Below are 22,969 nucleotides of genomic sequence, written 5' to 3' on the forward strand. Positions count from 1 at the left end.
TTATCCTGAATAAAATCTTTCTTAAACTTACTTTTCTGCATCCCCAATTGAACACCCTCTATTTGTAATTATTGCTTATTGTTGTTACTGTAAAAAATATGCTAATGCTATTATTATTTTTCTCTGTGCTAAATCTGTATCTCTTTTTTTTTTAATGTGTATTAATATTTTGACTCTGAGCTTTTCTCCCCGGGCCTCTCCTGAAAAATGGACATATATCCAGTTGGACCAGCCTGGTCAACAAATGTAAAATAAAAAAATAATAATAATGATGGGAAAATGTATTTAAGTTGACCAAGGAGGTATCCTTTGCCTATTGCAGCTCTATCTGGTCTGGAGATAAAAGGGGATATTTTCCAGGGCCAGGTTAAGAGAGTTGATCTTTTTCCTGATGTTTTCAGTGTGGTTTTGGAAGTTAAGTAACTGGTCTAGTCATAAACCTAAGTGTTTATAGGATATGGTTGTTTCTATTGGGGAACCATTGATCTTACATTTTGTTTTGGAGGAATTTAGGAGTAGCCTAAGGTTGGTTAGCCAAGAATTAAGGGAGTGGAGGTCAGACTGATGCTGGGTTTGAGTAGCTGCATGAGCAGTACTAGGTCAAAGAATAACCATGTCATCTGCATAAAGATTGATAGGAAGGTTAGGTAGATCAGAGAGTAATTTGTTAAAGATTTGAAAACAATATTGGGGAGAGGCTGGATCCGTGGGGGCACCCCTGTGGTAAGAGGTGCTGGAGATGACAGAGATAAGCCTTTTCTAAAATACCTATTTGTTAAGAAATGTTGGAACCAGATGACAACATTGGGACTAATCCCAATTTCTTAGAGAGTGAAGGAGCAGGAACTGATGAATAAAATCAAAAGCTTTGGTATGGGCAATGAAGAGAACTGCTGAAAGGTTTCCTTTAACCATGTCATCTGTAAATGACCATAGTGCTATCATTGTGCTCTGGCCAGTCAAGAACCCATGCCTTTTAAGAGTGAAGAGGTGGTACTGTTGGATGAATGTGCAGAATTTGGTTGTAGATTAAATTTTCAGGAATTTTCCCAAGTGTAGGGAAGATGGAGATTTGGTGGAAGAGAGAAGCATTTTCTGACTGATGCTGTTTGGGTAGGGGTTTAACAAGACCAGTTTTCCATATCTCTGGTATTGTATTTTGAGTTAATATTATAAGTATGTGCAAAGTGATATAAAATAAACTAATGGAGTAGGTCAGCTGTACCAGGTGTGCATCCAGGGGTGTGCTTTCTAGTAGGGATTGAAGGTCTTTGGGCACAATTTCCTCAAAATAGAAAAGGGAAATAAAAGGAAGGAGGCTGGGTGAGTTGGGGGAGACGTAGAGGCAGCAGTACTACGTAAGTCGCTGAATTCCTTCAGAAAGTCAGCGGCTGAAAGTTGGCCTTTGAGGTCTGGATGATGATGGGGTGGAGGTTGAATCTTTGGATTTTTGGCCTGTGAAAAGATTTCTCCTGCCAGAAATGTATGGGTTTGCCTAGAAGAGCAGGTTGTTTGTGTTTGAAATAGTTTGTTTGTCCTTGCATGTGGCTTGTTTAGCTAGGTTATGTAGACAGTTGAAGGTGGCGTGATTTTTTGGTAAGAGGTTTTGTCTCCATGAAGACTGTGCATTGTCCCTAAGTTTGAGCAGAGCTTTCAGTGCAGTGGTTAACCAGGAGACTTTGGATTTGAAAAGGCACTGTGTCATAGGGAAGAATTTGTGTTGAAGCTGAAGTAGAGTTATATGTAAGAGCTCTTGCAGCGGAGCTGGAGTTCTATAACTTGGAAATGGGAGACCAGCTGAAAGTTACTGTATATTTTTGAGGTTGTCTGTATTGATGACGGATCTGGGTCTGAATGTAACTAGTTTGGGGGGGGGGGCAGTTTTGGTGACTGGTGGATAATTTGGAAGGGGTTATTGGGGAGTGTTCACTGAATTAAGGTATATATTGGAGATGATAGGGAGGGTTGTTAGTGATTAGTAAATCCAGGAGGGAGTGGTTGCTGGTTTGGAGAGTTGAATGAATAGGATCATTGACTAAATGTATAAGGTTGATTCCTGATAGGAATTCAGCAGTGGCATTTATCAAAGGACCTAGGTAGTTTAGGTTAAAATTACCTAGAATAACAATATTTTTTATAGTTGTTAGCAGCTGAGGCGATAGTAATAATAAGATATTTAAATTTATTAAGAGTGGCTGGAGGAGGAAAATGGGCAACTGCTATTAGAAGGTGACTATTTTTCCAGGGTTCAAATTTTTATAAGGATCCACTTGGGTTAAATTATCTGAGGAGCCATTTGCTTGAGCAATTTTAGTTGGTTTAATTTTGTTTTTTTTTTTTTTATAAAGAATGAGAGCCCCCCCCCCCCCCACCTTGTCTAGGTCCTGGGCTGAACCAGGTCTTGTGTCTTGAAGGTTTTTGTAAGAGGGAAGTAGATGCTGAAAATTAGGATTGTTTCAGTAACAGCTGGGATATCAGATGGGTGGGTTGTAAGGCAGGTATTTATCTAGTCAAGTTTATTAGAGATGCTGTGGGTGTTAATTAATGCACAGGAGAGGTTGAAGGTGTTGGGATAAGTTATGGGTGCTCTGTGGTGGGAGGGATCTGGATTGGATTCAGTGTTGTCTCTGAGAATGAGTATGAGCGGGATAGGGGTAAATTTATAGAGATATTTAGGAAATTTGTGGTGTAGTTGTTGGGGTTTGGTATGTATGGGGGAGATGATGTAAAGGGAGTGTGATGTTGGAGTTCTGTATGAGTGGTAGGTGGAGAATGGAGTGTGTAAATGAATGGGGTAGAGCGTGGAGTTAAAGTGAGTGATTTTAGGGCATTGTGGTAGGCTAGAAAAGGGTAGGTTTAGAAATGCGGAAAGAGATGGAGTTACTGATGGTCCAGTATAGTGGGTTAAAGGGAGGAGGAGTAAGATGGTGAGGTGGAGAGAAGCATTGTGGAGGTTGAGGTAGAAAAGGAGTTCTTAAAGTAATTGACAGGAGTCTATGATGATGGGAAAGGACCAGTGAAGGTTTATGGGAAGGTTAAGTGGTTCAGAATGATGTATTGTTTTTTAGTGGATTTAAGTGTGGATGGTGATGAAAAATATAGACGTTTAAGGTGGGAATTGATCATATTAAGGTGGTTGAAGAACTCTGATGCAAGTTTAGTGAAGTTGTGTATACCTTTAAAGGGTGGTCAGGAGTGGGCGGGAGGAGGTGGAGACAGTGATGTAAGTACTCTACATAGTCTAGCAGAGATGCTGCGGACAACACTAAGTAGCTCGTGCTGCTAAGAAACAGGCTCATTTTGAAACATGAAATCTAGTAAAATCTTTTGACTCATCACAGCCCCCTGCTCTTGTTTCCCATGCATAGTGTCTTCAGATGCCAGGAAGTAATGGACAAATGAGTCAGTGATGCTGCACCTAATGTCTGGGGGAAGAATTGGGGGGAGGGACATAAAAAATATTTATTGTACATTTTTATGTGCTATTAGCCCTTTCTTCCTTCATGGGCTTCCACTTGTCTCCTCTGTTGTTCTGAGCAGTAAGAATTCTTCACCCAGTTAATTCTCATACTTTGTCGCAGTCATTTGTTTCCACAAAACTATGTAAAAACTGTTGCACCTCTTCAGAATGCACGTCAATAATTTTATTTTTATGTATGTATATATTTATTTATATATCCAGCCATCCTTTAACTGGGTTAGTCCCACTAGACTAGTAGCCTTTTTTCAGTGGAGACCTGAGATGTATATATACTAGTAAGGGAAATTTGTCTAGAGCATCAGGGGAACTTTGATAGGTGCCATGGGATCTTTTACATCCACTTGAGCTACCAACAAATCAAGCAGATGGGACCTTGTTTGAATGTCTCTTATGAAGGATGACACCCCTATTATGCTGTACTGCAGTGTCAGTATCAATCTGCCTGGTACAGCAATAGAACCTAAAGGCTTCTGCACCAAATGCAAGTGTGCTTACCTGTTGTGCTGCTGACACTGCAGTAGTATCCTGTGCTGCAATAGTATCAGTATTATAATAATACAATAATCTCAGACATCTCAGAGATGGCATTAGTTATAGACCACCTCACTTGTAACTGCTTCTGAAAGTATATTATTTATTTAATTATTTGTTAAACAGGATAAGTGCACTAATTCATGTGTATCTTTGAGCCATATCACAAGTAACAAGGGAAGAAATAAGTATTGTATGCAGGGATAATTAAGAGTAATCACTAAGCAACATGTTTTAGCATGTAGAAGGAAATCAGAATTCCTTAATTAAACCCACATGGATATTGGGAATTACTACAAAACTCCACAGTTTTCTTTTAGCTTTCTGTAATACACTCCTCCCAAAATTGGTCCTGAATCAAGTCCAACCAATTTCTAGCTTTAAATTTCTGTTGCTCACTATTTTATATCTAACTCTGAAACTGAGGTAGCCCTGCTTTACATTTATGAATCAAACCATTTCTGTTACAGTTTTTCTACTTTTAGCCAGTTAAATATTTTTTGCTGTCAACTTCTGCCTCCCATCATTCAGCGCACACACACACACACACACACACACACACACAAACGCACACATCTCATGTTTCACTTTACTGGGATTATCCTGCTGCTATCTGTGACTGCAGCACGCATTTCTCTGGAATACAGCTAAACTGGCAACATTCCATCCCAAGTCTTAGTGATCAGAAGCTACCTTATGTCACAGTATCTACTAGGCCTCTAGCACTGACAGCACTTTGAGGCATCTCAGTGCATCTCCCACATATAGAGGCTGTGTTGGTTTGCACTATCAGGCAGGGTGTTCCTGTTGAACCAAGGAAACAGGAGATGTGTGTGGGTATCACATTGCAGGTCTCCTTTCAGCAATCAGGCAGCTGTGGTAAGTACAGAACTAGGCTAGGGGAGGGAAGGCCACTCCACAGGACTCACAGCTGGCCTATTCATTACTGCTTGACTCTCGACACTGGGAGTTGGGGGAATAGTTTGGTTGATAAGGCTTCCCAAGAAAGAACGTCCTGGGCTGAACCAGTAATTGGTCATTGTTTGATCAATGTTCTACCCCAGTAAATAAATTTAAATAAAATAAATATGTAGGCCTTTGGCCTCTAGAGCAGGAATCCTTTGTCACCACACAAATGGAAAAAACGAGCTGATTTTGTCCAGGTAGTTGGACCTTACTTCAGAGTCCCACTGAGATGGGAAGGTGGAAATGTAGATAGTAGTTAATACCCTTATCAGACCAACACTGGCTACTACAAATCAGAACAGAAGAACAACTTTGCCATTTTCTTCACAACTTTTGACACATAATATAAAGGATTCTGTTGTTTTTGAGGACACACCTCCATGGGGTATATTACAGTGAACTCAAGAGGCTGACAAAAACATGATGCTTAATTTCAGGTCTGCGTACAGCTAAACAAAAGGCTACCTTTATTGTATGTCGCTATTACAGCAAATTATTTGCCAGAGCCCATTCAGCTTACTGTAGTGTACCCCACATAGTGCTACTTATACATCATTATGTTCTTTAACATGGGGCAAATCTACAAAGTAAAAGCAAACAGGACGTTATTATCACACATGGAGAATTCAGCTAAGCTGTTGCACTGTTTTGTAGTGCAACAACCAGGGAAATATGAAGTGCTGGAAAACATGAAGTTAAAAAGTCACATACAAGAAGTGACACAAAATTAGAACAGTATAGCTTTGCGCAGTCCATCACTGATCTTTTTCCCATTTTGCATTCATGTAGCTATCTGACTCAGCTTGTCAGGGCATTGCCCCTTTCAAAAATGTCTGTATAAATAAATGGTGCAGAGCAGAATACACAGTTTTTATTTGCATGCAGCTAGCTGGTAGTATGTGGATAATTACAGTAAATCACATATATTTTTAATAGCATCCTAACAATATAAATAGAAAGCGCATACAAAATTCAGAAGTAGAGCAGCTGTAATAATGGTTGCCAAAAACATTTTGTAGTATTTCTATATGCAGACATGCATTTGTGATGTCAGCATACTCGTATGTAATGCACAGATACACTATTAAAGGACTAATGGACAACAGTGATTCTTGAAGAACTAATTGCATCTTTAAATGTAGCCAAAATATACTTTAACATCTATTCTATTGAGAAGTCCTTTTGATCATACATATTAGAGCTACAATATAGGGTACTGCAGTTGTATATTATTTATGTTAAAAATATATATATCACTTAACCACCAAGAACTAGTTTTTTAGCATAGAGTAGGCATGAGGAAGATTAACCTGAAAAGAAAAAAAATAGAAAATAGATAACAGAGAAGAAATGGGAAAATGTGTATGGATATTTTAGCACATCCCTCACACATATACATACACACACACACACACACATATATATATATATATATATATATATATATATATATATATATATATCTACAGTGCAATGAAAAAGTATTTGCCCCCTTCCTGATTACTTATTTCCTTGCATGTTTGTCACACTTAAATGTTTCAGATCATCAAACAAATTTAAATATTAGACAAAGATAACCCAAGTAAACACAAAATGCAGTTTTTAAGTGATGAATTTATTTATTAAGGAAAAAAAAACTACAGCACACAGCCGCATTAAAGCATACTACAATGGGGATAATGGAATATACCTGTTTCCCCACTGTAGTCCGATGTTGGAGTTAGTATATATAAAGTAGCGGAGGTGTGGGGAGCGCAGCCCCTCACATGGGGGGGTGCAGGGGGCTTGCCTCCCTACTAAACTGCCTTTTGTATTGTGCTGTTTTTCTTTTTAATTCCCGGTTCGGTGAACCGGAATTCGTGAAAATACACTTTCGTTTAAGTGCACTTTCACTTAACTAAGGTCGTACATTTGTTTGTCGAAGAAATGCAATTTCGACAAATAAAGTTATAAGCTACTTATAAACTGCATCCTGTAATAGGTTCATCGGTGTGTATTAGGCTAATGGTCCTGGAGCCTTTGTAAGCCTAGCCCATAGAAGTGCCCTGGCATCATGCCGCCCGACGTTAGTTCCTAGTGACACTATCAAGTAGAGCCACTGGAGTGACCCCTGGGGTGAACTTTCTATTTCACATCCACTCACCAAGATTTCTCCTGAAGAGGGCCAGTGAGGTGCTCTGCCTGACATGCATGGGAAGTCTGTTCCAGAGCATGGACAGTCTCTAGGTTATGAACCTGTCCCTCCAGCATGTTCTGTTGATTGTGGTAATGAGGTTGAGGTATCTGGAGCGTGTGGTGCGGAGGGTTTGGGATTTCTTTAGATGTAGCATTTCTTACAGAGCTGGGTCAGACATAGCTTTGTAAGTCAAGCAGAGATCGCCACTTAGACGATATGAGACCGAGAATAGCTGGAGTTTTTTGAGTCTGTCCATGTAGGTCATGTGTTTAAGGCCTAGGATCCTCTTCATGAGGTACTTTTCTGGCCTTTCCAGCTGTTGCATGTGTCTAGTGAGGTACATGCCAAATGGGGCATTACACTCGATAAGTGGCCAAATGAGGGATGAGTATAGAGAGATGATGACTTCTTTCTTTCTGGATGCAAAACCCTTGGTAATGAGATGTGCCACATAAAAGGACTTTCTGACCACAGTGGCAATGTGGAGGTCGGAGAGGTTGCTGTCGACCTGTGTCCCCAGATCTCTTATAATGCCTTCAGTGTTCAGTGGGCTCCCATCGGTGGTGAGTTTTTCCCAAAAGGGATGACAACACATGTTTTGGCATTAAGCTTAAGGCCATGGTTTCGACACCAGTCATTGAGGCCTTGCTGTAGTATGTCTGCATCACTTGGGGAGTTAATAATGGCCCTCAGCTTGCAGTCGTCTGCAAACTTGGTCAGCCAGAGTCCCTCCATGTTGGCTTGGACTTCTGAGAAGTAGATGCCAAACAGGAGAGACCCAGGACCCGATCCCTGTGGGACACTACTCATGACTGGGACTCTACTCGTGACTGGTCGGCAGTCTGATTTGGAGTCCACTATTTTCACACTGTAGGTTCTATCTGTGAGCCAATTTGCAACCCGCCTAGTGATGTAGGGGTTGATGCCTAGTTTGGTGAGTTTATCAGTAATTTCTGAGTGGGGAATGGTATCAAAGCCCTTGGCCAGATCGAGGTAGGCTGTATGAACTGCCATGCCCTCATCCACAGCTCTGGTGACTGACTCAAAGAAATCAACCAGGTTGAGCAGGCATGACCTACCTTTCACAAAACCAAATCGAGTGGGATCTAGAGTTTGGAGATTCCCTATATCCTTGTTAATTAGGTCCATGATGATGCGCTCCATAGCTTTACATATTAGACTTGTCAGGCTAATGGAGCGATAATTCCCAGGGTCTGTAGTCACTCCCCCTTTATGGAGACGGATGGCTGTAGCAGTGCACCATTCGGTAGTGACAAAGCCTGAGGTGAGGCTATGATTGAACAAGGCACACACATGTGGTTCCAGTTCACTTTATAGTTAATGTAGAATACATCCAGGGATATTGTTGGGTCCCACGGAAGCTGTATTCTTGGCTTTTGACAATGCAGCTTTAACCTGTGCTGCCATAATGGGTGCCTGCTTTCCTCCGGTATTATGATTGGTCCTTTGGGGGGGGGGGGGTAAAGTTTGCACTGAATCTGTCGGCCAGAATGTTAGCAATATCTGTTGGCTCAGTATAGGAGGTACCATTGTGCAGTAACTCAGAGCAAACCTGGGTATTGCCGTGGAGATTCTTATATAACTATCAAAGGCTTTGTGGTTGTTTTTAGTGTCTGCCGCAATTCTGCCGTCATAGCTGGCTTTAGAGGTTTTGATGAGGGATCTCAACTTTTTGTTGAGGCTAAAAACTGAGTTTTTCCAGTCTTGGGACTTCATCTTTTTCTGCAACAGTTTCTTCCTTCTATTGTAGGGTTTATTAATGGCAAGGGACCACCTTTTTGGAGGAGAATGTTTTGGCTCTGTTGGGTATGGCTAGTTCCATGCATTTATGTATGTGTTTGTACAGTGCATTGGTGTATGATTTGACAATCATACATCTATTTTCCATTGACATGGGTGCCGTGAAGTTAGTCACCTCTGTTTTTAGGAGCCCAAAGTCAGCTTTGGAGACGTTTTTCATGTTGGTTACCTTTGCGGAGGGGGTGGGGGTGAGATGTGGATTTCCATGGTGATCAGTTTGTGGTTGGATCTAACCAGGGAGGAATTGACTATTGGTGTAGAGCAACGGTTGTCCATGTTAGTAATAACCAGATCAAAACAGTGTAAGAAACTTCTCTGTGTGGAAGATTTTCAGTCCATATATTTCTAGTAAATATTAATCAGATCAGACAATAGTAGTAGAAGTAGCGAGCGTAAACTCGTCAAGTCAAAAAGTAATAATAGAAAATAGAAAATATATAATTCTACAGCATTACTAAGTATTTGAAAGTAATCCAAGCAAGGCAGGCAGTCTGTTTCCAGTCGAAAATCCTTTATTAAGTACACAGACAAGCAATCCAAGTAAAACAAAAATAGAGTAATAATTTCCTCACAAGCTTTCTAAATATATATATACTTTTTATCAGGCATGGGAGTGAGCGATCTTTGTTAACAATAGGTTATGAAAATAGAAACTGATTTTTACATGCAAAATGTATATGTGTATATTTATATATAATTTTTGATCGCAAAATGAACTAAGGTTGATATATTTCCAGCCATGTAGTATATTGCCTTGTATAAAATCACAGACTTAATAATTTGGTTAAATAAGATGTACCATTAAAGTACATTAGGGCTATATATTATTATGACAGCTACTAGGTAGGGCAGGACCAGTTCGAATGTCACACTGATGGGGGAAGGGATGTGAATTTAACATGTGTACCAATAACACTTTGTTTTACAGCACAATAAACCACTCCCATGCCTGATAAAAAGTATGTATATATATATTTAGAAAGCTTGTGAGGAAATTATTACTCTATTTTTGTTTTACTTGGATTGCTTGTCTGTGTACTTAATAAAGGATTTTCGACTGGAAACAGACTGCCTGCCTTGCTTGGATTACTTTCGAATACTTAGTAATGCTGTAGAATTATATATTTTCTATTTTCTATTATTACTTTTTGACTTGACGAGTTTACGTTCGCTACTTCTACTACTATTGTCTGATCTGATTAATATACAGTGATTAACTAGAAATATATGGACTGAAAAATCTTGCACACAGAGAAGTTTCTTACACTGTTTTGTTTTTAGACCCACTACACTTTAGTGGGTTGTTTTGAGACTTCGGGGATACCACGGAGATTACTTGTTTTTAATAACCAGATCAAGGATATTGCTTCCTCTAGTGGGGCTAAGAATGAGCTGGTCCAAGGCATTAGAACTGATGAATTCCAGGAAGCGTTGGGCCAGTGTATTGGTGCATGAGTAGTTTTCCCAGTTGATGGAGGGCAAGTTGAAGTCACCTAGTATGAGAGTATTGGGTTGGACACTAATAGTTTCCAGGGTGCTTAGAAATGTGGAGTGAGAGTTCTGGGACATGGTTGGGGACCTATAGCAGGCTACGACCTGAATCATCATCTTACCCAATGTTAGTTGTACTAGATGTAGTTCAGATGTGTTATGCTGGGCTGCTAGTCTGGGATTTGAGTACCTCAGTTTCCTTTTACCTGCTGTATGGCTCTGGGCAAGTAATTTAACAAGACTATGCCCCCAGATAGCCCCTGAAAAGAAACACATGTGCTTAATCAGTTTGTCTGATTAATAGCTGCTTAAAATACATATCTTTGTGTATGTATGATATATGCCTGGCATTTTAGTGGAGAGGATTAAAGTTATAAGCTACTTACAAACTGCATTCTGTAATCCAGGGTTTGAGCACCTCAGTTTCCTTTTGCCTGCTGTATGGCTCTTGGCAAGTCATTTAACAAGACTATGCTCCTAGGTAGTCCCTGAAAAGAAACATGTGCTTAATCAGCTTACCTGATTAATAGTTGCTTAAAATACATATATTTGTATAAATGTGTATGTGTGTGTTGGAAATCTGTATATGTATATTACATGTATATGTATTCATATATGTGTGTGTGTGCGCGCGTATGTGTGTGCGCTCGATGAGTCTGTAAACACAACCATTTACAAAGCATTTTATAACCTTTCTCTGATTATCTGTGAACCTATGAACATGATTGTGATTTCACAAAATAGTTTCCTTTTAAAAGAATATTATTACAAATAAAGTCAGCAACAAAGTACGTATAATTTCCTTCCCTCTCTCCATATATATATATATATATATATATATATATATATACATTATCTCAATAATTTTTATTTATTTAAATGGTTGAGTTGAGGGGGGTGATAGTGAAAAATCTTACCTATGTCAATATTGTTTTATCAGATATGTTTTTTTCTTTTCTATTTACCATTTCCTGTATGAAATAATCAGAAACCATGAGTCCCTTGATTCCATTAAAACAAAAACTATCTGTAGTGCGAGTCACTGTGTGTCTGAGCAAAGCATTATATGCTTTTTTACATCCTGTATCACTTAGATGTGCTGATATGTTCATTCAAAGCCTGCATAGTCCGTCTGACACAGAAACTTCTACATCCATGTTCTCCTAAGTATGACACCTATCTGCTATCACAAATGCCAAGTCCTCTTATCTCAAAAGTATTAGGATAATTCTTAGTAATGAAATGCTTAGTCTGCAGTACACAATCACAGTCTGAACACATTCCACACTTCGTGCTCCCCTCAAGTTTCCTAGAGATACCTCCCCTTTTGTCTGTGTTACATCTGTTGCCAGTGCACATGGGTTAAGTACTGGGACAAGTTTTTTCTTCCCCGTACATAATCATCCTTTAAGTTTGCTGCAGATATCTGGTCAGAAAGTAATATACCCCAATATTTTTGTATCTGCTACCTAATCTCAGCAGCATTGGTTCCATATGTCAACAGGAATTTGATATCTGGATTGTATAGTTTCCTTTTTCATATATCTGATGAGTTCCTCCTCTGTCCATATTGCATATTTCTTCTATACATTTCTGAGCATATGTCATGCTGTAACCCCTATATATGATAGACATTAAGTTCTGAGTCTTATTACAAATATGTTTAGCATGCATAAACTTTGCTTTCTGTATATTCTGAATTGCGTGTTAGATGTAAACTATTTGATATTTGATGAAGTGTTTTTGGAAAATGGTTTGCTATAAATGAAGCTAGAAATGGACCCATCACCCACTTTAGTAACAAGTACATTCAAAAAGTGGATGGAAGTGGTCAATTTGTACAAAAAAGGTTATACCAGACTCATTAGTATTTAGATACTGCACAAACTTTTGTAAGTTGTCTTTGTATCCCCTGCCACATCAGTTCCACATTTATGGTTTTGGTTAACAAAATTGAGTAACTATTCTTTTCAGTTCACTTATTTTTTGTTTGTTTCATTAACTGAGTTCATGTTGATTCATTTTTTTCTACAGTCAGGAAATTTATTTACAGCTAAATAGTGCTGCCATGGGTGCTACTTTCGCACAAATGTATATGGATTTTTTTTAAACAACTATGTATATTATAGAACAAGAAATCAGTTTTTACCTTTTATCCGTATGTGGTGTCAATTTCTAGAGAACAGTTGGCTGCTGCGGCAGGTGGGGAAAGACAACTTATAAAGGTTTGTGCACTTGCTAAATGCTAATTAGTTTGGTAAACCCTTTTTGTACAAGCTGATTCCACTTCCATCAGCTCTTTTGATGTGCTTTGTAACTAAGCTATATGTGGAGTCCTTTCCTGCCTCTGTCATGCCTGACTTATTACATAGGTTTAAACAAAGGGATTATAGCATGACACCCATCCAGAAAAGTATGAAAGAAATATGCAAAATATGAAGATTGAATCTCCTCAGATACTTTGGACAATCCACCTATCAGATTTGTGTTGACTTATGGTACTGACACTCCTGATGTTAGGAAACTGCTACAAAAATATTGGGTTATATCACTTTCTGACCCCATACCGGCAACACACATACAGGATGATTGTCTGTTTATGTATAGTAGAGGAAAAATTGTCCTAGTACTTTAACCATTTTAAAGTGGCTTGAAACCCGAATGAAAGGGTTGGTATCTCTAAGATGCTTAAAGGGTGTAGAAGTTGCGTTCTCTTTTGCCGAGCATACAGATTTCCTCTTCTGTATTCTTGAAAGTCCTTGCTATAACCATCAACTTCTTTAGAACTTATTTTGTGCTCAGAAAGCATGTTTTGTCATTACAGTGCATCATAAGCATAACTTTCTCCATATCAGACCTGGTTACATTACTGTAACTTTGTGATGGCAGAAGGATGCATCTAACTTGTCTATTGTGCCCTTAAGTGCATTTAACATTCTATCCCCCTTTATATATTTCCTCTTGGTTGCCTATGTACATTACCGTTTTGCCACAAATTATGCAATGAATTTCCATCTGTCTATAACCTTTTCTTTGAAGAAGAGCTTTCACAGATCTGAAATATAGCTGGTCCCTACAATCTGTTATCTGTCCCCCTCTGTCTGTACTTCCTTTCAGGGTAACCCCTTCACACTCCTCTCACATGATGACATGTACCCATTTCTGTCTCCCTATCCCTTCTGGTATGTAGTGAAGAGTTCTTGCTACTGTGCTTTTCTGGTCATGCCCTTTCCCCTCCATCCCACATAATCCTTTGGTGGCTTTCTCATGGATTCCTTTGGTTCATCTAGTAAGTCTCACAGACATGATGTCACTGAGCATTCTTGTTGAACTTGTGGGCAGCAGATTTGTTGTCCAACACAGACTTGCCATGATGTTCTTCAAGGCCATGTTGCATCTTCTCTCACCTCTGAAGAGCCCATTTTGAGACCAGAAGTTGTGCTTTGCAGGATTGCCCATCTACGCTTTCACCAAACATGTTTAGTGAATTTAAAGCAAGTCTTTTAGAAGATTGGGTTTTTATGATCCTGCCTTTGCCCTCTGCATCTCCGAGCTACAGGTCTTCATTTGCATTGAATTAATTGCTTTTTCATAAGGACTGGGTGTCCTTCATGATTAACCTATATTTTGTGCTGAAAATGATTTAAAAAGGCTTCCTTGAACTTTTCCTTTCATTTCCTTGTTTCTTTCCAAGGGTAGAGGACTCTTCATATCCTTGATGTGCTCCACCATCTCAGGCTTTCCTTTAAGAAAGATCTTGAGTTTAAGATGGGTAAATTGTTTCCTTTGATCAAGTTGAGGAGATCATGCTGCAGCTGGGTAAACCCTATTTAGTCTAATGTGTTATTTTTTATCACCAGGAGACTAACTGCCCCATAATTACAAAAGGTGTGGCTGTTTTCACCATCTTTTTTATTTTATGAATGTGTCCACTACATTGTGCTTTGTGCACTTGATAATTCAGTCTTATTTTAACACACACTACTGCTGGGATTGTGATCAAACTTGTTTGTTCAGTGACATATCTGATTAATCTTATGGTTGTGAATTATTCCATGACTATTCAAAATTCATTAATAATAAACACCATATGAATTGCTTGATTTTAACACATCTAATTTTAACACACCATTACATTGGGACATTTAACAAGAACTATTCCAATCACATCAATCTTGTAACTGATTGCTTTTCTATTGTAAGGCTACTGGAAGAATAATTTTGGTGTAATTCTGTTTAACATTTTTACACACATATTACACTTGCATTTAACAAACTTTGTTGGCTTTTGTGGATTTTGAATGTGGTGGTTGGCATGTCAAGCAAAAATCTATTTGAGAACAATAGTAATGTTCTCTCCGCGTTCTGCTTGGGGAGGCTCACCGGAAAAAGTGGAAAAGACAAAACAACAACCTCTCAGTTTGAGGTGTTCCCGAAAGTGCATATATCATTGGCGGCCAAAAATTCATGGAACCTCAGACTGTAGTTTCAACAGTGATCCTATTCAGTGGATTGCATGAAGACACTCTCCAGAGAACTGATTTCTACGCTTAAAAAAACCAGTCTAAATTGTGAAAATGCTGAGTCTTCAATTGTTTCAATATTTTACCATTGTTTCACATGATTGCTTTGATGATAAGATTTTCTACTGCCAAGTTAGTACACTATTGTGATGACTATGAGTCCAGGCAATTCATTTTTGCAAACGTATTTTGTTTTTGAACTTGATTGACAGCTTGTGTCATATTAGATTTCACTTGCTCACTATGAAGGACTGAAGGTATGTGATGGAGTCTGGCTCCTATCTTAATGTTTGGAGTGTGGCACTGGTTGGGTGATACCAAAACTCGCCAGGTAGGACGTCTTGCGCTCTTCTGTATTTGAGGTCTAGCTGGGTGTGTCATTAAGAGCTGAGTGTTTTCATTGTCTGGCATGCTTCCCAGTAGTAAGTTATGCTGCTAGAATGTGAACCTAAAGTATCTGGCGGCTTAGTATTCTAGGAGGGCACTCACTCTGGATGATCAGAAGTAAGTGGCGACATGTTTTGGATGGTCTTCTGGTTCCCCTGATGAACTTGTGGACTACCGGACCATCATTAGTATCATATATGCTTGTGCTCCTGTTTGCTTATTGCTTATCATTTGAATTTAAACTTGCCCTTCCAGTGGAGAGGTGGAGGCGTGGATCAACCTACTCAATATGTCCAGTCCTATAGTTGTGGATGTGACCACTCTCATGCAATTGGTTGCTATTTATGAACCTGTGCAGAGAGCACCAAAGCAGACACCAAGCATCATGAACTGGGATGCAACAGCAGGAGCCAGGCATGCAGACGTGAAGACAAAACACACATGTGCAGACCAAAACAGGCACACAAAAACAGACACAAACAAAGGCCACACCCATAGACACAACAGCCACATAGACCACAAGTCAGACAGTCAAACACACAGCACATTTACACACCCTGCATCAGCAGACATATGTCCACACAGGTGATTCCATAGTCAGACACAACACGCCAGACACTTCCTGGTTCACAGATTCAGAGTCAGACACAGTCAGCTGCCAGGTCCATCCACAATCTCCAAGATCTGATCACCTCATCGGCAGATCTCTAAAAATGAATCAGAGATGTCATTGTCAGGTCTCTGGTCAGCAGGGACCCTTGACGCACTCTGTGAATGATGAAAGAAGAGCTCGATGATGATCTGAGCATATAAACACTGATCACAACAAAGCAGGAGACTCGGGGTCTCAATGAATGATTGACCCAGAATGATGAGTGGACCTTGTGATACATTCAGCCACTCTGAACGTGTAATTCACTGATCAATGTTCTGGCTTCCGGCCACTGTCACAGGGACGCTCACCCCATAAACACTTTTTAGACCAATGTCTTCTGCCTGGCTTTGCACCTGTCAAGCCACGCTGCTTCCAAAGGTAAGGGTTTTGCCACCCCCATAAGGGCTCACATTCTAAGGAGCCCAAAAGAAGGACTCAACTTGCAGAACAAGGCCCATCTCAATGAAAACCCACCAATAGATCTCAATGCCAGAAAAAAACTAAGGGTAATGCTGCTCAATGCCACAGCTCTCACGATCTCACTCCGCACCCAAAATCCTGACAACACAACAACAAGAAACAGGGGTGTCTGTATTCAATGTCATACTCCACAAAATCGGACAAGCCATCGACAAGGAGGGTGGCATAATTATATCAATTCAACTCCCATAGGCCACCCACATAGGCAAAGGTGGTCCTGTGCATGTAGGGGAGGACCCACAGGTGGCCTCACATGCAAGACCGCTACAACCCCTCAGGCAGGAGCAATTAACACCAAAACCCATCATACCAGGCAGCATGGAATACCCCAATATAAACTGTCCAATACTACACACTCCCTAACAATCTACAACCACCCTAAATGGAACTCATATAACCCCTCAAAACCCCACCACACTTCCCCCACATTAGGGAGAAAACCCATGGACCAACTCGTCACTATGTCCCCATCATCCCAGATGTGGGAACAAAACATTCATCATCTCATAACATGGGATCAAAATGATCAACTAATCAAACAACCTCGTGTCCTGTCCTCATCCCATCAGATTACAAAAAAGACCAACACTGGATCCCCTCAACATGCAATCAACAAAGATCCAAACCCACCTCTCGCTTAAGGTCCTTTCTTTCACATTCTAAAAGTCAGTGTGGAGCCCCTCAAGGCCCACTTACAAACATTACTCACCAGCTCCCTAAACTGACTGCATGGATCACCCTTTCCCAAAAGTGGTACAGGACTCTCTGTCCAAAAGGCAAACCCCCTCTCTCTACCAGCACCTACAGGACTGCATGGATGGACCCCAGCCATGTGACACCAGCAACAAAGGAAAGGAAATCCAAAAACAAGGAAGCACCCCAGATCATTAAGAAAAAAAAAACTAAGAAAATCCTCATAAATAAACAAGAGGCAAATAAAGAGAGAAAAAAAATCAAAAGGAGAAAAAGATGCGAAAAAATCAAGAGCTCTAATAAAGAACCTAAGGCAAATTTGAGAAAAAAGCTCCCAAATACCTAAAGAGAGAATCATAAAATGAAAAAATTCTTAGAAAACTGATGGGAGACACTCCCACCACACTGCCAAAAACTCTCCTGCAAAAACCCCCACACATTGCAACCCAGGATATGCCAACAGGATGGCTTCATAACTGGAGGCAAGCTCCCTCTCACTAAGGCAAACACACAAGGCAAAAACTCACGATCCCATGGGACGTGCTTCACGGTGAGAGAACGAAGCTTCCAAACCTCTCTTAACTTAAGCCAACGAGTGTTTAAACCACCTGTTTTAATCTTAGCCTCAACTGGTGCACGGCAGCTTAAGCCCTGTTCAGTGTTTAGTGTTCCACAGACCCTGGATATTTACACCCAGTGTGCACACAAACCTTGACACCGCCACCCCCCCTGCAATCATAATGGAACTCATGGGACCATCATTAGGACAGACTTTGCCTTAAAGACAAAGGAACTTTGCAGATCATAATGGAACTCATAAATGACTTTGACTTTTTCGAGAGACCTGCCCACAGCACTTTTTGATTTTTGTAAAGGCCACCCAGCCCACCCAACTGGAAAGTTAAGTTTTACGGACCTACCTGGCAAGGCCAAAGGCGACACACAACACCACACAGGTATCATGTAAAAAACTCATCATCTTGAATGTAAACAAATAAACCACAAATCAGACCAAACTGGCAGGGTCAGAGAACCTGCCATGTCAGACAATGTTAAGCCATGTGAGTGATGAAGAGCCTCTGGAAGTGGTGTCCCACAGGGCACATGGGCATCTACTTTGGTTGTCCGTAATCTACACCACTCCAGTACGGGCAACTCAGGAAGGTTTGCACATGACAGTTTGCAGATGACTGATCACTGCAACGCCCAGAAAACAGCGCCTGACACAGATAGCCTCACAGAAACGGAACTCTGGCAACAGAGCCATGGTGCCAGAAACGCAAACTGGTGCCAACGCCAAAAATGGGAAAGTAATTGTTCGAAAGGAAAACCATATAGGTGGCAATCCACTGAGCACAGAAAAGTCATCTAACAGAAAAGTCATCAGAATGAGGGGGACCCAGGTTGACACCAGCTTGACAAAGTGTAGGTTGAAAACCATGTTGCTAAAGTACTTAACTGCTCCCACACCTGATCCAAGGATCAGAAGGGGATCTCATCTAGATCAGGTCATCTGTGATCATCCTCTCAGTACAATTCACCGCTATACATGTATGTTGCCTAATCGAATGTATCTGACCAGACACCTGCTGCAGCTTGAAAGGCCAAAAAAGTTCACCACCAAATAAAAGGGTGGGTCTCAAAATATGTCTTATGCTGTGCCAAAAAAAAAATCTCCCTATTCAGTCTCATACCATACCTAGAGGCTGAGAGTGACCTGACATCTGACCCCATGTCAAACCCAGATTTGATGAATATTGATACCTCAAAAAATCTAGATCCCTCAGAACCACTTAAGAGGAAGAGAGACTTATAACCTTAAAACTTAAAAGGGACAGAGGGACGGATGGAGGGACAGATTCATCACCCAGAGAACAAATCACAGCACATGTGAGGCAGACGATGTGGCGCAGAGCAGAGGATGGCCTTGTTCAAGATGAACTGATGGTGATGACATACTCAGGGATTATGACCAATACTGTCTGGACAGTGCACAGAAAATTTGAGAGGCATATGTTTTTATTCTTTATTTTTTATTCAAATATAAGGGTGGGCCAAATAACTATAGCTATAAATGCCTATGCCCAGCAGAGCCCAGATAGCAGTATGAACCTATGGAACTATGAACCTTGAGAAGATGATGAGAGAGAATGAAAGAACTGTGGCAAGAATGGTGCCCCCAAGTGGGACATCCCAGCCATTGCAATGGTTCTCTCAAAGTGCAGCTAACATTCTGAGATTTTAACTGCTATCTACTGGTCTGGTGATATAGTCACTATATATAGTTAACTCTTTTGAAGTCACCAAGCAAGTGTCAGCAGCAGAATTATGTCTTGTCCTGCTTTGCCACGAGGTTTGTTCTGTTTGTAAAAAAAAAGATTATTAAATGTCCTCAGCATTGACTGTGTAATCTGAGGAGAATGTATGCGGTGGCGGGGGAGGATTAGAAAACTAACATTATATAGCGATTAAAGCAAACTGTAATACCATGAAAGCACTGATGTGTTCAGAATGAGTTGTCATCCAGCCCTGAGTCTGTAAAGGAATAGGAAAAGATTGACATTTGTATGTTGTTTGAATGAGTGTGAGATGATCTTTTGTCTTCTTACTTTACCTGGTACTGCTACAGTGGTACACATGGGGGGTAGATGTTCGAGAATAAATAATTCATACTGAATGTACAGGAAATGTTTCCAAATAATACCTCTTGGTGTATGTATTTTACTATAACCTCTTTTTCACCCAAATAAGAATCAATATCCAAAGTTGACTTTTTTCAAGAGTAATTCAGAAACAGTTCTGGCTCACTGGCTTGCTCGGTTACAAAGTATGCAAGTGGAAATCAAAGGAATCAAATAAAGAAATCCAGACTAAAATGTGTTTTGACATACTTTCTGTAGTATGCTGTCAGTTTGAGGCAGGAACACACAGGTGATGAATTTCTGTCCATCCTGTCGTATAAGATTTTACTGGTGAAATGTTTTCTCGTATGGAGTAGAATATCAATAAATTAGAGGAGTGTGTAGTGCTGATAGTGTCTGAGAACATAATATGAGAACATATGAGTACTATCAGGTGCCAGATGTTACTTGGATTAAAGAAGTGTTAGGGCATCTCTGAGGAAGACTTGTTTGCATCACTGAAAAGTGTGTGTTAAAATGTCTGCCCGAGTGTAATTACCTCTGAAATCTTTTCTAGCTACTGTCCTAAGAAAACACTTTCACTTTCATGGCCTGAATTACTTACGTCCTCAGTGGGGATGCTTTTTCCAGCTTTCAGTCTGCTCATATCTATGTGTTTTGTCTCTATTCATTTGTTTACAAACCTTTATCTCTATGCCTCCCCCACCTCGTTCTTCTAGCATGCACTGTCTCTCTCTCTCTTTTTCTGTCCCTCCTTATTATGTGTCTTAGCCACAGTGTTTCCATTAAGCCTAGGGAGATGAATTTAGTTGTAGTCTTCTGATTGGAGACAATGGCATTTCTCAAGAGAGAACCTTTTCCTGCCTGTTTCAGTTCTGTAAATGTACATTATGTACCAGCGGAAAACTGAACGGGATGGAGCAGGCCTTCACTGGGCCAAGTGCCACTGTAGGGCTAATGAGACAGCAGTTCAGAGCGCTGTAGTAAATACAAAAAGGTCTATGGATAGGCTGACAAAGGCAGGTAAGTACAGCTATTCTGTTTTCAGAACAATATTTCAGAGTGAAGTGAATATATTTAAGAATACAGTTACTTGCAAGCAGTCATAGAAAAGATACTGTTGCCTGTAGCAGGTTTGTTCATGTCAGAGTTGTGTTGTCCGATTTAGCTTTCTGCATTTATTACTGCTATCACTGGGAGACTGTGCTCCTGTAAACTATGTGGAAAACTGGCACTGAGGAAGGGCTACACAACCTAGCTTCCTTTTGATACTAGCAGCTGCTTTGCTGTGATACTATACTTCAAAACAAGTTGAAAGACGGTGGCCTATACGTTTCATCTGTGTTCGTACTTTAGCATGAGGTTAAAATATTAGGCACAGAAATTTACTCTAGACTGTATAAAATACGTCATGTACCTATTCATATACTGGCATTTTTGCCCAACTAATGCTTTCTTTAGGAATTGGCTACAAGTGCATCTGTCTGCCCTCCAGTAAATCAGTCTTTGGAGGGAAGTCCCTACAAGGGGAATTCCATTTTCCTCCAAAGTATCATAGTTGATTATAACAGTTTAGAAGGTGGAGGGTAGTGTTTGACTTCCTTACAATCCAGAATTTAAACTCAATCTTTTTTAAATTCAACTGGAATTGAAGCACCTGATGTTAGCCATCATGTAATCATGCCTCAGATCCCCCACAGCACTTGTACAATGTTACCACCCTGTCAGTATAATAGTGACCATAGTTCAGAGACATGCTCACACATGCATAGAAGTGTAATGTTATATCCCAGAGTAGTGCATTTATTCTCTAATAATACAGTCTGCTTCTGTGTACATGCTTAACAGTCAACAAATATCCAACTAATGTAATGTGGAGTATTGCAGAGTCACTAGGGAATGTGTGGCACATTATGTGGTATTAAGTCATGTATATATGTGCATGTATCAGCAGTGTATAAATACTAAGATTTTGTGTTACAGTGATGCAATATATACCAATGTCCAGTTGTAGGACCATTAAAGTACAGACCAGAAACTGAAATAGAAACTGTGGTTTTATAAGGTCTTTTGTGGAACCTTTGGATTTCTTCGGCAGATATTCTCGGCTCAGCACATTTCTAAAATCTCTACTTCTTTTGTGCTTGTGAAGTACACTCGGCTTTAGCTGGTACTAGTAGTGATATCAAACTCGAAGTAAGATGGCGTGCGTAGACCCTGTACTCCCAAGTTCTTTTTCTGTCCCTTACACAATTTGCTTCTCAGTCTTAACATATGTTATAAAGATCCTGTTGTCAATGCCTGAACTGTATTAACATTTGAAAGTATTCCTAAAGATGACAAATCATAACCCAGGGCCCACACTAGCACTTTCTGTATTGACTCAGAGAGGGTCATGACATGGTTTTTCCATAGTTTCTTCACTCCAGCCCCCCACTCCAAAAGCATCAGAAAAGTGAAGCACAAAGCTTACATTGCTGCAAACATGTTAATGGTTATGGAGTAGCTAACATGGGAGACTAGCAAGAGGTTTCCTGTATGAATTCCATGACAACAATTGCGTGCCATTCCTTGTGGGTTGCAAGCTGTCCATTAACTACTGTAGGACTTATGTCATTGTGATGCCCGTGCACGTCTCAATTTAACACAGTGTTCAGACATCACAGGAAAATGCTTAAAATAATATGTAGAATAGTTCTGACATAAATATAGAAAACAGCTAGACTAAATTTACTATTTTCTAGCTTTTCCTAACAGCAATCACAGATCTAAATAAACTTACATACAGAGCAAAAGCAGAGTACTGGCGAGTTATCAGCTTTAGACAAAATCCAAAATGCTCTTTCTCTCTGAGACAGTCTTTTAAATTGATAACACATCACTGCTGACTCATTTTAGATTACATCATTCTTCTCTGGTTCCCAGGCTAACAGAAACTCAGAGTTTAACATAGCTTTGATCTTCCACCTGGTCTGGAAACCACAGCAATTAAAGACATTATATATGTAAAATCTAGCAATTAACTCTGGTCTCAAAACAATAGAAAAAATCTGCTGGTCCATACATCACAGTCTGAGTTTGAGATCAGTCATACAATGCTTGACTTATCAGCTTTCCTCCAGC

At 40.0% G+C, this 22,969-nt stretch overlaps 1 protein-coding gene across 3 annotated transcripts in view; it reads left to right on the forward strand.

Moving 5' to 3' along the window:
• ABR (ABR activator of RhoGEF and GTPase) overlaps positions 1–22,969 on the forward strand; it is a 2,680,879-nt gene that overhangs the window by 750,476 nt on the left and 1,907,434 nt on the right. The window contains exon 1 of one of the 3 annotated variants that reach the window (XM_044054481.1): positions 20,722–20,869. The exons of the other annotated variants lie outside the window; for them this stretch is intronic. Coding sequence (XP_043910416.1) covers positions 20,728–20,869 — 142 coding nt within the window. The 5' untranslated portion in view covers positions 20,722–20,727. Of the gene's footprint in view, positions 1–20,721; positions 20,870–22,969 lie in introns of those variants that run through there. 3 annotated transcript variants of the gene reach the window in all.

Source organism: Protopterus annectens, chromosome 13.part0, assembly GCF_019279795.1.
Source record: "Protopterus annectens isolate FY-2018-M chromosome 13.part0, PAN1.0, whole genome shotgun sequence".
NCBI lineage: Eukaryota > Metazoa > Chordata > Ceratodontiformes > Protopteridae > Protopterus > Protopterus annectens.